The sequence below is a fragment of the Esox lucius genome, chromosome 16, assembly GCF_011004845.1.
Source record: "Esox lucius isolate fEsoLuc1 chromosome 16, fEsoLuc1.pri, whole genome shotgun sequence".
Classification (NCBI taxonomy): Eukaryota; Metazoa; Chordata; class Actinopteri; order Esociformes; family Esocidae; genus Esox; species Esox lucius.
The window spans coordinates 26,818,842-26,835,916 of NC_047584.1; the positions used below are offsets into that span (position 1 = coordinate 26,818,842).

General features: G+C 39.5%; 1 protein-coding gene across 2 annotated transcripts; it reads left to right on the forward strand.

Annotated features, from left to right (window-relative positions):
• The first annotated feature begins 1,079 nt into the window (after positions 1–1,079).
• LOC105027888 (nectin-3) lies at positions 1,080–16,726 on the forward strand. Of its 2 annotated transcripts, XR_004574603.1 has the most exons (9): positions 1,080–1,419; positions 3,370–3,705; positions 4,555–4,857; positions 7,277–7,373; positions 10,083–10,237; positions 13,227–13,329; positions 13,439–13,463; positions 13,569–13,724; positions 16,252–16,726. XR_004574603.1 is itself a non-coding variant. In XM_034286960.1 (8 exons), exons 1-8 carry the CDS (start codon positions 1,347–1,349, stop codon positions 13,635–13,637), a joined length of 1,161 nt encoding a protein of 386 aa, XP_034142851.1. In that variant the 5' UTR covers positions 1,080–1,346; the 3' UTR covers positions 13,638–14,076. The 2 variants fall into 2 exon arrangements, 1 of the variants encoding a protein (XP_034142851.1); XM_034286960.1 differs by lacking the exon at positions 16,252–16,726 and having other exon boundaries at positions 13,569–14,076.
• The last annotated feature ends 349 nt before the right edge of the window (positions 16,727–17,075 follow it).

Sequence of the window (17,075 nt, forward strand, 5' to 3'; positions counted from 1 at the left end):
ACCCCACAAAAGAAAACATGTTTTGTTATTAATGTAATTATTTTCCTAAGCAAATTTTACATTCACAAATGTGATGTATACTTTCTTCTTTGTTATGTTCCTGTTCTCAGCATCCAAAAAAATTAAATAATAATAAAATAAAAAAATTACAAAAAATAAACAGAACTGCATGCGTCTTGCGTCTATGCTATGGACGAGTCACCCAGGTAGAAAATAAACACTTATTACCCAGGTAGAAAATAAACACTTATTATAGGTGTACCGTGATTCAGGATACTGACTCCAGTACTCACCGATATGGTTTCGGTATCGGAACAACTCTAGGTAAAAGGAAAGAAGTGTGAGACACAGCTTTGGAGTTGATTCACAACACTACATAACGGGTTCTCACTCTGCGTGTGTTTCGCGCTGGATGACGGTCGTGCTGAGCGGTGCAGGTACAGAGGAGAAGAAGAAGAGAAGAGGATGACACCATTTGCTAAGCGGGGATGTTTTCATTTTCATCCTTAACACATACACTTTAAACCACAAACTACGGAGTATGTTTTGGACATTATTTAACCTTGTCAAATACGAACAAAAATGTTAGAATAACAACATTTCTTACTCCAAGTTTTAGGGGTGCGGAGCTCCTTTTTAGGGGTGCTGAAGCACCCCTCGCCCATGGATTAGTGCCAAGCAATAATTACAAAAAAGGCGAAATACAATCTTGAGAATAAACTAAAAATAAAAATAATAAAAATTATGTGACCTTGCATTTGTCCACTGGTTAAAAGACCTAGCCGCTTGCAAATTCTATTTAAAGTTCGTCTGCTAATTATAATTCTGTCATAATTATCTAAAGTTGATAGTATTTCTTTGTTACTGAAAGAAAGTCTATAATATAGCTTGACTAATTGATCCAACTCTGCCATGTCCTCTATCTGTAGGCTAGGCAAATGCACACTGATCGAATGCGTTATTCTCTACATTTAATTTCGACTTTTATTCTCGATATTTAATGAGTTTATTCTCAAGATTGTATTTCGACTTTTTTTCTCGAAATTTAACGAGTTTAATCTCGCATTATAATGACTTTATTATTGCTTGGCACTAATCCTCTTCCGTATATATGTGATTCTGCTTGCTTTGCATATCAGAAATTACGTAAACTGGTTCACTCACTGACCGATTCCTCTTCACAACACGATTGTGCAGCTGGCGGAATACTAGTAGAAGCGTTTCAGTGCTAGTGCGAGCGTCTCCTCCAGGCGAACAAAGCCTATTTTATATGCAATGTCGGTTGGCTACATGACAATTAAACTATGCAGGAAACACACTAACCTTTTTAGCATAGACAAGACGGAATGAACCGAATTGTGATCTCATCATGGCCCTTCTTTGTTCTACTCGTCGTTAATACGGGATTGCGCACCAACAGTAGGTTTTGGATGGGTTCTGTGTGTTTGTGGTGTGCATTTTTGTGTGGAAGGGGATGCCCTATTACATGTAATTTAATGTTATTACAGTATACATTTCTTGCATTTACTTTAATGCATTCAGAACCTTTCACACATCCTCGCTAATATTCAACGGCCTTTACAACGTTAAACAAATGTTAAAGGACACCCAAGTCCTCAGGAAATTCCTAATGTGGGTCAAAGTTATATGAGTAGCTAAGTAATTGGAGTCGACTTAGTCTGCAAAAGATAAGCAAATATTTTATCCCATCGAGTTTAGACATGGTCGGGTCTGGTTGAAAGAAAGTACAACGTGACAAAAGTTTGATTATGAGGTAGCCATCAACCAAAAAGCAAAAGCAATCGACCGCCTGAGTTGATTGGTGGAATTTAAATGGGCTTAACATTTTAGCCACAGTTTTGAAACAAAAAAAAATCTCCTTTTATTAAACCAATAGTTCGATTATGAGATCCATAACTTCCATAATATACCTTTAAGTGAGCTTTAATCTAATCTTTGTCATCCATCTCTGAAATGTATTGGTCTTTCCAGTTTTGTGCATGCAACTAGACAGACAAATACACCTCTGAAATGGAACTTTGATTAAAACAATTGTCTGGATAACTGTTTATCAACTCTGCTCCTGGGTGCCCCCTGCCCTGTATGTTTTAGATCTCTCCCTGCTTTGTCAAAGTTCAAAAGGTTTGTCATATGCAATAACAAGTTACTGCAATGAAATGCTTGGTTTTCCTACTCCCGACAGTGCAGTTAAAAGTTGAAAAGTAACAGTAATTATAATTAAAAAAAAAAGATATCAATCAGTAATAACACTATACAAAACCACACATCAATAATAATAATTATACAACCATAGTGCAATGTAAAAGCGACAGGGGTGCATGGACTATGGATGGAATTTGAGCAGCCTTACAGCTTGCGGTCTGTTTGTTTTGTACTGAATAATTATGTACCTTCTGCCTGACGCCAGCTTGGTAAACAGTCCATGACATGGGTGGCTGGGATCTGTAATGATCCGTTTGCTCCTCCTCTTACACCTCTCTGTGTAGAGATCCTGCAGGGATGACAGGTCAGACCTTGTGATGCGCTCTGCTGTTTTAATCACCCTCTGAAGTGCTTTGCGGTCGAGGGCGGTGCCGCAGCCATACCAGGCGGAAACACAGCCGGACAGGATACTCTCAATAGTGCATCTGTAGAAGTTGGTGAGTATCCTGGAATCCGTGCCAAATCGGCATAGGAAGAAGAGCAGTTTCCTGGCCTCCTCCTTCACCACCTGATGTCACACCTGATTCAAATTATCACCTCATAATCAAGTTCTTCATGAGCTACATCAGGTATGTTTGGGCAGGGAGAGACCTAAAACATGCAAGGCAGTGGGGCGTCCAGGAGCAGGGTTGAGAAACACTGGTCTGGATAACACCATTAAGTGGAGAAGGGTCAAAAATGCAAAAAAAAAAATATTCCTTTAAAGATGTGTCACTTTTTAAAATAATAAAATACAACAGATGTTTTTCAACCTTCCATTTTGGGCTAAATGTTTAATATATTGTTAATATGTGAATGGTCTAGAACTATAATCACTATCCTACCACACTCAGACATGAAGTTCAACATTTGAAAACAAATGAGTTTGAGGCTGGTAGCAGCACATACGTGACAGTACATTTCCCAGGTCCTGTTTTGGTTGGACAGCAGCACTTTTATAATCAATGGTCAAAAATCCCTGAGTGCAGTTTTCAAAATCTGGAGTTTGTCTAATAAAAATTTTAGAGACTGGTTGACCCCATTCAAACCTACTCAATATGGACATTAATATGCCCCTCCTATTAGCTCCATTGGAATGTGACTAATTACCAATGCTGTTTATTACAACCATTATGCTGCCATTTTAGAATTGTTTTTTCTCTCCAGCTCTGAAGGTGATTGGAGGAAAGAGGACTGTGATCCTGGGTGAAGATGCTGACCTTTTCTGCAGATTGTCTGAGGCTGAGGAGTTTGATCAGATAACATGGCAGAAAGAGACCAGGGAAAATCCCAACAAACATAATTTCCTTGTCATTAAACCCGATGGGTTTACTAAAGACGTGAATGGGTTGATAGGTAGAGTTCTGTTCATTGGGAACACATCAGATTATCTTGGATCGATTCGAATAAAAAATGTCATGCTGTTGGATGAAGGCACCTACACATGTATCTTCAGTGTTTCCAGTGGACCAATCCAAACAGAGATGTCTCTGACTGTGATCGGTAAGGAATTTAATCAAGTCTACATCTGAAGATGTGCAGTAGTTCAGTACTCAAATTAATCAAGAGCAGAGACTCAATCTATGTATTCATTTTGCAGATATTTTTTAAATATGGTCTTAACCCACACTTAATTTGAAACAAGAATGGCAGATTGTGTCAAAATTTTGCCTATTATTTATCAAATGACCTGGGAGCATATACAGTGACTTCCATAATTATTGAGACAGCAATTAATGTTTCCACGTTCAAGTCTGAATTCTTGGTTTTTAAATAAAAACTGTTACAATATGTTTATAGTATGCATTTTGAACTTTTCGCTTAGTGACTGTGTATATACAGCTGTTTAAATAATTAAGAGACCACCGCACCTTTTTCGTTCCTTTCCAAAAAAGTTGAAAATGATAGTTTCGAGTGAGGAACAGAAGTGTTCAATTTGCATTGGTTTCTTAATTTTACCCCTTCTGTTCCTCACTCAAAACCTTTCCTTCCAACTTTTTTGGAAAGGAAAGAAGTTGCAGTGGTCTCTTAATTTTTTCCAGAGCTGTATTTTATGGCTCGTTAGGCCAAGAAAGATCTCTGCCGTGAATCACCAAAACCAATCACCAAAATGCAGAAATCACCCCAAACTTATTTTGGACATATTTCAACAGGGGGTTGGGTGTGGATATTTCAATCACCACCAGTTGCTGATTAATTCACCAGTAGCACAACAGAGGCTATACATCAAGGGGTAGCACTGATTGATATCTAAAAAATGTTTTTTATGATTGGTGTTTTTTGTTAGATTATGTATTGATCCACATAGTGGCATCGTCTTCTGTTGTCTCCTTGTTTTATTTCTTGTCCCAGTTCCTCCAGTGATGTCAGTGACAGGTCACGTCTCTCCTGTTGGGGACAATGAAGTCGTCTTGGTAACCTGCATTGCTGCAGCTGCCAAGCCAAAGGCAGAAGTCATTTGGAACACTGGCGCTTTAAACAAATCATTGAGGTGGGTGACAAACTCCACCCAGCACGCCAACGGCACCAGTACAGTACTCAGCCAGCTTATTGGGCTCCCAACCAGAACAGCCAATCAGAAACAGGTTCAGTGTGTGGTCAACCAGTCTGCCCTGGAAGAAGAAAGAACCCTCTCCTACACCATAGACATCCACTGTAAGTATAGACTCCTGCATTCCCAGGCTGTGGGACTAGTAGCCACTCTAACCATTCTGTCTCTATCAGACCCGGTTCTGTTCTACCCAACGCTACTCCGCTACCCTCTGTTCTGGCCTGTAACACCTGCTGTCATGTTTTGCTAGAGCACAGGTCTATGACAGTGTTATGACCTCACCAAGGTTTCTTAATTGTGCTGCTTCCAACTCCTACCAGGTAAGCTATTCAGTTGATAAAGGAAATGGTCAATAACTGACACCATTGTTGGTGTGCTGCATCATGTGTTGATTAGTTACACCTTGTGGTCCTGAATGACACAATGGTCTGGTGGCTGCCTGAACTGTGTCCTTCTGAGGCCCAGTTCTGATAAAGTGTTAGACCTGGTGTCCCGCGGTTGGTGGTGCAGTTAGCCAACGCAGTCTGGGTTTTTTGGGTAGTACTTAGTTCTACTGTGTGCTCAATCAAGGTAGAAAACCAGGCAATTTGTTTGCTTTGGTTTAGGATTACAGTCTAGACCTCCTGGTGAATTGAACCAGAATGACACTGGCTGTGCTTTAGAGGACACGTGTCTTTACTGTGCTTTAGAGGACACGTGTCTTTACTGTGGTTTAGAGGACACGTGTCTTTACTGTGGTTTAGAGGACACGTGTCTCTACTGTGGTTTAGAGGACATGTGTCTTTACTGGGGTTTAGAGGACACGTGTCTTTACTGTGGTTTAGAGGACACGTGTCTTTACTGTGGTTTAGAGGACACGTATCTTTACTGTGGTTTAGAGGACATGTGTCTCTACTGTGGTTTAGAGGACACGTGTCTCTACTGTGGTTTAGAGGACACGTGTCTTTACTGTGGTTTAGAGGACACGTGTCTCTACTGTGGTTTAGAGGACATGTGTCTTTACTGTGGTTTAGAGGACACGTGTCTCTACTGTGGTTCAGAGGACACGTGTCTCTACTTTGGTTTAGAGGACATGTATCTTTACTGTGGTTTAGAGGACACGTGTCTTTACTGTGGTTTAGAGGACACGTATCTTTACTGTGGTTTAGAGGACACGTGTCTTTACTGTGGTTTAGAGGACACGTGTCTTTACTGTGGTTTAGAGGACACGTATATTTACTGTGGTTTAGAGGACTCGTATCTTTACTGTGGTTTAGAGGACACGTGTCTTTACTGTGGTTTAGAGGACACGTGTCTTTACTGTGGTTGCACAATATTGGAAATAACTGACATTGTGATATTTAGTTTTTCTGCAATATATATTGTGATATGAAAAAATACGGGATGTCTTCAGAAAGAGCTTTGTCTATCAACCTGACATTCTGTATCCTTCATTCTTCCCCAGCCCCATCCTCTACAATTACAATTTATGAAACTTATAAAAAATATATATATTTCAGAACAGGTTGCTATGTAATAGTATAGCAATAGCAACAGTAGTAAAATAGAATGCGCAATTGGGCACAACTTACCAACTGCAAGATGCAGTCTGTGGCCAAAGCACTGCAATCTGGTCCACTTGTTCAGGTGCAGCCTTCACCATGTTCGCACCATCGTTATACAGACTAGACGACTCTCATCTAGGCCCCAATCAGCTAAGGCTCCTCTCATCTCTGTTGTGATGTTCTCACTTGTATGATCCTCAGAGAAAAATGCAGTTTGCAAACAGCGACTTTTCAGGTGACTTTATTAAGTCCTCATTTATAAAGTGTACGGTCAGACTTATGTCCGGCTGGACCACAAGTCTGTTGTTGCTGTATAATATTCCACTTGTGACAGCTCTGTTTCAACTTGTCTTGCATTTCTCGTACAACTCTGGGATGGCAACTTGAGAAAAATAGTTGCGTGATGGCATTACATACCGCTTGTCAAGCGACCGGATGTTGTTTTTAAAACCCTCTTTGGTAACTGTGTGAATTGGTACCATGTCTTTGGCGACGTGAAATGTTTTTGAATCTGTGATTTCTCTCTGCCGTTTGGAACCTTTCTCGTATGGTGTATTATTGGCAAATGCAATACTGGCCAAAATAGATTTTTGCATTTGGATGCTTTGCACACGTCATAGGAAGATTTGTGGTGCCACATTAAATGATCGAACAAATTGGTCGTGTTTCTCAAAAAAATATATATTGTAGACTGATATGTTGACCTTCCTAAATCGCTCATTCTGCGATCTGACAACTGCGGATGCGTACATTGCAATGTCGATTCTGAAACGATATATTGTGCAGCCCTACTCAGCAATTGGATATCAGAGAATCACTGAGAAAAACAGGGTAAAACTTCTAATGACAGCACTGCCTGCTCTTAGTTGATTGTACTTTAATTGTTATGCATGTCATCTGTCTTGGTATGGGTGTGTGAGTGTAAAACTATTTACTTCATACAACTTCAGTAATTTTCTCTCTGTCCTCTCTTTCTCAGATCTACCTCAGACAGTAAACATTAAAGCGTCCTCCCAAGCCAAATACTTCCTGTGTGTTGCAGATGGCAACCCAAAGCCAAACTACATCTGGAGCAGGTATGCACTTTGATGTAAAGCAGCTCAAACCAGGTTAAATATAAAATTATACTGACACGATGCATTCAAATCTATTTTGTTCTTTGGCCAATTATTTACATTTTTATTTGCCTTAAAGCTCGCCTTTTTTTCTTTTCCTCTGGCCAAAAGTTAGTCTAGTGCCTGGTACCAGGTACTTTTTTTCAACCTGCTTCATTGAGGTTCCAAGCGAGCTGAACCTCATCAACTCTAGGAGAAGACTCACAGCACCTGGACAAACAACAGATTTACGATTAACCCTATAATCTACTGTTACCAATCAAGAATGCCCCCTTAGACAAATACCAGATCCCCCTCTAACTACATTCCTTTACTTATCTAAACATGGGGACTCAGTCCTTTAATCAGTAAGAATACATCAGTTTAAGAAATTTCCCTTACAAGGTTCCAAGCGAGCTGAGGCGATACCAAAAGGTGACGTGATTGGACAAAAGACGCCTCTTTTTCTGTAATAACATTGTTCGGCCTAGTAACTCGGCCTTAGAGTTGCCTAAAGGGGTCCTTCAGGCTTCAATAATTGGCCCAGTATTGTTTTCACTTCATATAAATTACATTGGTAAAATAACATACGAATGCCAGACAAGCATATGATATTTACGAACATTTCCCCCCTAAACGGCGCCCCTGGCTGGAAATACTTAATAGGTGCCACAACCCACTTGTCCTCATTCCTTTGTGTTCATATCTGACGAATGGTCAATGCTCCAGGCAGATAGAGTTGTGCAGAGATGGTTGTCAGCAGGAGAGTGCGCAATGTTTGAGGTCTGTCAGTTTCTTTTGTTTTAAAAGTAAATTGTTTTGTTGACAATTACCTTTCTATTTCTTCTATTTATGTGATTACATTTTTTAGTTTTTTATATCCAGGATGTATGTAATAAACAATTAAACATGTTAACAGAATAACATAACTTATAAGTCATTGGTTTTGTTGTAACACTGATAAATAACTACTTTTGGAGGGAGACAGTAACAAATTTGCCCCAAAAAAAATGCTATGAAGAATTATGAAATCACTCACAGAATGAAAATCTCTACTTGAACACAAAATTCATCCTGTGGTTGTTTTTCACCAAGTGAGTGATGGCTTGGTCAAATATTTTATCTTTAGATTTCAACTCCTGGAGAAGTCCTCAATTGATAACAAGGCCAAGGCAGAAAGGCGGGCCTGTCCCGTGCTATTCCTGCTGTATTTTTATCCTCTTGAGCACAGAGAATGTCCTTTCAACGGAGGCTGTGGACACAGGGACGGTTAGTGGCAAACAATTGAGAATGTAGAACTGGTGCATCGACTCAGTCAGTCCCTTCTGCTGAAGAAAGTGCAAGAGTTCAGCTGGGCTCCGTCCTTACAAATCAGACATAGTGTACAGTACGGACAGTTATGTATTCAGACGCGACACGTCAAAGTGCTGTCCGTAAATTTCCTCCAGACTGGAGATCATGGAAGTTCTGCGTATAGTGAAGTGTGGCGGGTCGAGAAGAGCAATGTAGCATTAGTCTCTCTTTGTCCTTGAACCTCCCCCTCACCTGAGAAGGCTGTCAGTTATCCTGCAGTGCAGCTTCTGGTAATGGGTGCATGCGTCCTCTTATGATCTGACCCAGCGCTCTCTGTGACATCGTGGAATTAGAAAAATCTCTCCTTCACACCGCTGCTAGTGAGGTAGTGAAGAACAATGGACAGTTGTGCTGCATCCCCTACATTCGTCGTCTCATCCACCATTACAGATACAAATGGAGTCTCAATGAGCTCCTCATGGCATACCGCAATACATCTGCAGTTGCATTGATGAGGTCGTTCTGTATCTTGCTTGATGTACCAGTGAACACTTGTGTTGCCAGATGGCATCTTAACTCACTGTCGTATTCAGCCAAGTAGTCCAGGGGTATTCGCGAATGCTCGGAATGTTATGAAATATTGACAGAAACCTCCAGCCTTTGTCAAAATATGATCGGCTAATTGAACTGACACATCAAATACGTCCCCCCATTCAGTTGAACGTGGAAAGTACTGGCAACCGTTACTGTAGGCCCTGTGTGTAAATATATGGTCACAGGGAGTCACTGTGGAGAACTATGGTGGAATCACTGTGGCCAAATACAAAAACTTCTGTTTTTGAGTTAGTTAACATCAGTTTTTTTGTTATTTAATTGGAGAACATTTTTAGTTAGTCAGCATTTTATGTCTCTAAGACAATCAAAGAGCGATTTCAGGGATTTGTTGTCACCAATTTTCAGGGGAAGGTACAATTGTTTGTCACCAGCTTAGCAATGGTAGGATATGTTATATTTGTGAAAGATGGAGCCCAACGGAAGCATATTACAACAAGAATAAGATAGGGTCTAGGACAGAGCCTTCAGGTACCCCACAAGTGATTGATGTCAAGGAGGAGAAATTCCTTTTTAACGGCAGAGTTATCTTAGTGTCTGTAAACTTCTGACCCACAAGAACTGTGATATAGTGAATTATAATTGAAATAAAAAATTTACTTGTGTCTTGCACAAAGTAGATGTCCTAACCGACTTGCCAAAACTAGACTTTGTTATAATATGAAATCTGTGGAGTGGTTGAAAATGTTGTTTTAATGACTAAGTGTATGTACGACCTAAGCATATGTAAACTTCCGACTTCAACTGGGTTTGAATGAAGTCCCTTTCATCCTCTTTCTCCCCCAGAGATGTCCAGCCATGGCCTGGGTCTTCAGTCAGAACAGATGGAGACACACTGCATCTCCTCAGTCTCAGCTCTGATCTGAATGGTCTCTATGTCTGTGAGGCCTCAAATCTGTATGGAAGTACAAATGGCTCCCTCTATATACATATAACCTCAGGTGAGAACCATCCTTACATGAACATATAATTCAACTTGTTGCTCATTCTTAAATTTTTACATGCTCACTTCTCTAACTGTGTGGCTTCATGATATACTGACTACCTACATCAGACTTAAGACCTAATTTCACAGTTCAACAGGAAGGTACAATTCCTAACAGCCTTTTCACAATTTGAGAATTTCTTTGAGATTTTGGGTGGATAACCTTGTATATCCCAATTAATACAATGTACACATGCTTACTTCCTGCTTCTAGCATACGTCTGATACAATCAGGCGTTATGCTGCTGTGCTCAAAGCAGGAAATGGTAATAGCAGAGTCATATCTGTGAAACAGCTTAGATCTGTAGATATTCTCCTAATACACCAGAAATTGCAAAAACATACATTTTGTCATATTTATTTTGATAGTACATCATGCATGTAGGACATTTTTGATCAGGTTTTTTTATGCCCTTTATGAAATTGCCAGAGTGATGGGGTTGTTTTTCTGGACTCATAGGCTAACTTAACATAATCTGAAACCTAGTTGTAGGGTGTAACATTGCAACAAACCAGGTTTTAAGTATTGTTAATATTTATTATTTGTGTGAGAGGTCGGTTGTTGATGATTTCAACAACTCCAGTGTCCACTAGGTAATGCTTGCTCTCACAATGGGTTGGGTAGTTTTATTTTCAGTAATTTGAGAAAATGTCTGCTTTGGTACTTATCTTTAGGAAAGACTAACCTTATATTCCAGTACCAACAACAGAACATTATAGACATGCAACTCCTACCAACACTCCTCCTCTGCTCAGTGAAATCCAACCCTTCTTAAAGGGTACAAGTGCTATAGTGGATCCTTGGTGTGTCTCCATGTTGTGAATGGGTTGGAGAGTGTGATCACTGTTTTAAAACATCTTTTTTTTTAGGGGCTGGGTCATTTAAATGGTGTTATTATCTCTCCGTAGTGCACCTGAAATAACAAATACTCTGGCTGTACGTACTCATGTGTTTTTGCCAGTTGTGGACTACATATGTTTTAAAACCAGAAAAGGAATCAGGCAAACCTAGTTCACCCAGCCATGATTAGAAGTGATGAATTCTGTTGATCTCACTGGATTCAAACCTGGATCTCCCTCTCACGCCAAGTTTGAATATTTTGCTAGACACCATTAAGCATTGTGTTAAACTGACTAACCTTTATTATTAAGTTTACCTCCACCAGAAATAGCATTTATGAACTGTATGGCTTTTGCCACTGGCTGTTTTAACTCCTTATTAGCCAGTAAGTATAGTATCTACTAACTTACTAATTGGAATAGTCATAAGAATTGAAGAATTGCCAGTGTGACTGAATATTTACTTTACACTGCCAAAGTGATTTCATTTCATGGCACAACAACATAATTTTTTTTTTCATTCGTGAATGAATTGATACAATAACTATCAATATAGGTGACAACAACAGATTTTTGTCAAGTGAGAAGATGAGAGAATCATGGAAACCCCTACAGTGACAGCTTGCAGTCTTTTGTAATAGTTGTCTATGAGGCCCTAAGTTCATGCAGGTGTTATAGCTGCCCATTTGTCTTGGCAAAATGCCTCCAGGTCATGCAAAGTCTTTGGTCGTCTTGCATGAACCGCCCATTTGACATCTCCCCAGAGTGGCTCCATGATATTAAGGTCAGGAGACTGTGATGGCCACTCCAGAACTTTCACCTTTTTCTGCTGTAACCACTGGAGGGTCAACTTGGCCTTGTGCTTAATGTCATTGTCGTGATGGAAAGTCCAAGAGCGTCCCATTAGCAGTTTCGTGCAGAAGAATGCAAATTGTCTGCCAGTATGCTGATAACATGCCATCAATTTCACAAGATTTCCCATGCCTTTAGAGCTAACACACCCCCAAAACATCAGTGAGCCACCACCATGCTTCACAGTGGGGATGGTGTTCTTTTCACTATAGGCCTTGTTGACCCTTCTCCAAACATAGCGCTTATGGTTGTGACCATAAAGCTCTATTTTGGTCTCGTCACTCCAAATTACTGTGTGCCAGAAGCTGTTAAGCATGTCAAGGAGTTGTCAGGCATATTGTAACCAGGCTTTTTTGTGGCATTGGTGCAGTAAAGGCTTCTTTGGCAACTCGACAATGCAGCTCATTTTTGTTCAAGTATCGTCATATTGTGGTCTTTGAAACAACCACACCTTCTTTTTCCAGAGCAGCCTGCATTTCTCCTGAGGTTACCTGTGGGTTTTTCTTTGTATCCCAAACAATTCTTCTGGCAGTTTTGGCAGAAATCTTTGTTGGTCTACCTGACCTTGGCTTTGTTTCAAGAGATCCCCAAATGTTGCACTTCTTAATAAGTGATTGAAAAGTACTGACTGGCATTTGCAAGGCTTTGGATATCTTTTTATATCCTTTATTAAGTTCCATTACCTTGTTACGCAGGTCTTTTGACAGTTCTTTTCTGGTCCCCATGGCTCAGTATCTATCCTGCACAGTGCATCCACATGAGAGCTAACAAACTCATTGACTACTTATACACAGACACTAATTGCAATCTAAAAATCCACAGGTGTGGGAAATTCACCTTTAATTGCCATTTTCACCTGTGTGTGTCACCTTGTGTGTCTGTAACAAGGCCAAACATTCAAGGTTATGTAAACTTTTGCTCAGGGCCATTTGGGTGATTTCTGTTATTAATTATTTAAAAAGGAGCCAAACTACTATGTGATAATAAATGGTTTTGTATGATCACTATCCTTTAAAAAAAAAGGATAGTGATCAGTCATATTTTTTAAATCAATGCCATAATTTCACAATTTCTGCCAGAGTATGCAAACTTATGAGCACAACTGTAGGCTACTGTATAGCTATTAGCTAGCCGTCTAAAGTAATCCGTTTTTTATTTAACGCATTAAATGTATATTTTTGAAGACAAAAATTGCATTTCATAAATTGGGTTTCAGATTATAATTGCTAACTATATTCATTTTCTCCACACAGAGATCTCTCCTGCCTGCTGGGTTCTACTTTTTGTCATCTTATGTCTGATTGTTGCTGCTTCCATTTTCTTATGGTCCTGGTACAGATATGGGAAATTGCCTTGGTAATATAATTTAGTGAAATATTATGCACTCAATATGATCATTTTACATTGATTTAGCTGAATTTGTGATTTTGCTGCAACTTATATAATAATTTGTGTATCTTTTTAGTTCAGTGGCCAGTTCACCAGAACAGGTACGTTACAATTAGTGAGTAGTGTCATTGTCCACCATTGTATTGTGAGTTCCTGCTTGCCACTCTTTACTATGTAATACCTTAATACTGTCTGTTGACTTCCAGACAGGTCAAGAGGATGTTGAGATGCCCATACGACGACGTGTGACAGAAGACGAAGAGGCGGAGACATGATATTGGACTCAAACCTTCTAATTTATTTTTTTGCCGGACCACAGAAGTGGAGCCAGCCTAGAAGAGCGAATGTCTCTTACAGACTGAGTGAGTAAGCGAGCGAGTGACCAACCTTGTTAAATAGTGTAGTGTTCAGAGACGCGGACCTGCAAGCTATAGGTTCCCGCGATCGAATCTCCTCACATTAAAAACAAACATGCATTTAGATTTGTTCCGGATAGACAAAAAATGTGATGACTAAATCCTTCAGTATCTACATTGTAAAATAAAACTGTTTACGGTAATATTGCGACTGTTTCTATACATATCCGTGGATGCTTTTTAGGTCAGGATTGACTAACTTAGCTGGCTACTTCAGTAGCTACCTTATAGAATTTGAAATTCAACACTACTGTTGTTTGCTCCTTGGGGTTTAAGGCCGGGTGTCTCTGTAAAGCACTTTGTGACAACTGCTGTTGTAAAAAGCGCTTTATAAATAAATTTTGATTGATTGATTGATTATAGTTAGCCTAAACAAAAATTGTTTACGGTTATACAGTATTGCGACAATTTCTTAGAGATTTTCGAAGTACGCATCCATGCATGCATTTTGGGTCCGGATAGACATTTTGCTGGCTACGTACAGCATTCAGTAGCTACATTATATTAAGCCAATACTTAAACTGTTGATATTGATAGTTATTGTATCAATGTAATTCACGAATGAAAGAAAAACAAATGTTTTTGTGCCATGAAGTGAAATTGCTTTGGCAGGGAAAAGTTAATCTTCAGTCTCGCTAGCATTGCTCAATTCTTATGACTATTCCTAGAAAGTTAGTAGATATTAGAAAGCCTATTACTGGCTAATAAGCTGTTAAAATGGCCAGTGCCATTTGTGTTGGATTGAAAACATCAGTAAGTTAAACACAATGTTGAATGGTGTCTAGTGACTAGTAAAACATGTAGCGCTTTGGTGTAATGGTTAAACAGTGCCACTCACGTGGGAGACCGAAGTTCGAATCCATTGAGGATGGTGGTATTTAATCATTTTAATTGCAGGCTGCAATAAAACTGTTCACGGTTATAATGCAACTATTTCTTGTAGATTTTCCAAGTACGCATCCGGGCATGCTTTTTATTTTGGGAGAATGTAGGAGAGTTAGCATTCGCTAGCTAGAAAGAAAATGTCCTATTTAGTCATGAATATTCGCCTTGGGCAGTGAAACTAGAGACTCGGACAGCAGCTGAGAATGAGTTTGATGGCAAACCAATTAATCCACAACACTTGCCCAGAATGTCCGGTGATTGGTGGTCTAGTTGTGAATCATGCGATCTAATGCTGACCGAAACGTAATGCCTGTTGCAACAAGTGGGAACTGTTACTGCCAATGTGAAATATACACGGATGAGTTGTGTCTCTAATTTTGTTAGACCTGTGACAAAACGTGGGGCAAAGCTGAGCATCGCCTGTCCAGATAGAATCTATGCCCTCTCAGTTTTGTTTCCCAATAAACACTGTAAATTGTCTAATAGGAATTAGATATGGCCCCTCATTTATAAAAAAAAGCCCCCTCAGTCATTTCATCTTGCCTGTAAATCACAATCTGTAGTGGTACGTTTTACAGTGTTTGCAAGCAGAGCACTGTAAAACGTACCACTACATGAGGACTCTGATTGGGACAGCATAGCTTTTAAGAATTGAGTGCATGCTGAGCATTTCAGGTTTTCCCATTTTAACCAATCTGAGGTGATTCTGGAACATGCAGCTTTCCTCAAGCAACTACAGTGGCGCTCAAAAGTATTCACCCCTCATGGATTATTCTTTATTTTAACATGAAATCACAAAAAAAGACCATAATGTCAATGTGGAAAATAAAATCTCTGAATTTTTTTATATTAATTACCACTATAATGTTTTTCACCATTGACATTTGATGTAGACACCCTGTACCAATGTTTGCCCTGCATGGTTTTGGACACACCCTTCTCATTATAATTTAAGTCAGTGGTTCCCAACCAGGGTTACTAGACTTAGGGGGTGTTTGCAACTCTGGAACAACTTTGGGAAATTGCCTTTGTAAATGTGATTTAGTGAATTATTATGCTCTAGTACATTATACCAGGGTGAAGCTGCTAATATACTTCACGCTAAGTACATGTATGCATACATAGGATGGCTGCCACATGTATCCTGCATACTTTTGGTCTGTCCTACGTGCACATCTGCTAAAGCCTTGAGTGTGGAAATAACCAAGGTGCAATACCAACAGAAATCGTGGGGCAGTATACCTAAGATCCTCTGAGGCTCTGTGAGACGGATACGTTGAGTAGTAGTTGTAGTAGTATTGAGTAGTACTACACAATGGATACGTTTAATCGTCTAATGTAGGCTACCATCTTTGTTGGCGTCACTGCCGCTTTTCTGTCGTTCCTTTAAGACAGACATTAATAACACAATGCCAGACTTACTTGCTGACCCCTGGTTTAGTGTTTTCTTCAAAAACAATTACTTTCTGTCCGCTTTCTCTCATTGTCGTATCGCGTACAAGAACTTGGTCAAGTACATTGTCCCACATGTCTTTAGGGATCTTGGTTCCTCTTACGCTCCCTTGACTACCTCTTTTTCTACCTTTAGGCCTCTCTCTGATGTTGAAATTCATTTGACAAAACACAGGTGAACCTACATCTACCCCTACATCCTGACTGCTGGCTGAGTCATTATGCTTTTTAGTCCTGTTAGAATTGTAGAACACATTTTCAACTTCTCATGTTAGGAACTTTCTATGTTATCACGCATGAAGGTACTGTAAGCACAATACATCTAAAATGAAAATGCTAATGTATAACTACTGATGGTACCAGGCTGGCCTTCCATTACATTGGTTGTCTACTGCTCTCAGAGTTGTTACAGAGTAAGAAAACAGAAGATGCATAACAGAGCAGCAGCCTTCTATCAATAGCTCTGGTTTGGAGCTCTGGTACTTTACCTCCTTCTTGTACTTATGTTTAGAAATGTGTTGACGTGTAGAATGAGTTTATATACTTGGCACTGACCTTTTTCAATTGTCTCTATTTTTGTATGCGTGATAATAAAGACTCGCTGGGCTCTTTCCCATTTAAGGTTTTTGCTTTTGCTTTTACTTGGTCTCATTGTGCTTCAATCGATTCAGTTTGATAATAGGCAACTTACCAGTCTTTATGCTTTACTTCTCAAATATAGTATTTTTTTTAGAATAGTGATTGTTTGGGTTAATTATTTTTCTTCAGAAACTATTAAAAATTGTTTTGTGTGTATTGTTCATAGAACCTGTTTTTGTGTATTAGTGATTGTGAGAAACAAATCTCTGGAGGCACCACTAACTGTTGAATAAAATCATTCTCAACTACATTTCCTTGACCCTATTAAAAGTTATTGGTGTAAACAAGATAAAGTTATTGGTGTAAACAGGATTAAGTGCC

Coding starts and splice junctions, on each gene's coding strand:
- LOC105027888 (XM_034286960.1), top strand. CDS start 1,347: ATGAACCGAATTGTGATCTCATCATGGCCCTTCTTTGTTCTACTCGTC. Junction 3,706..4,554: donor GATGTCTCTGACTGTGATCG/GTAAGGAATTTA, acceptor TTCTTGTCCCAG/TTCCTCCAGTGATGTCAGTG. Junction 13,464..13,568: donor TGGCCAGTTCACCAGAACAG/GTACGTTACAAT, acceptor GTTGACTTCCAG/ACAGGTCAAGAGGATGTTGA.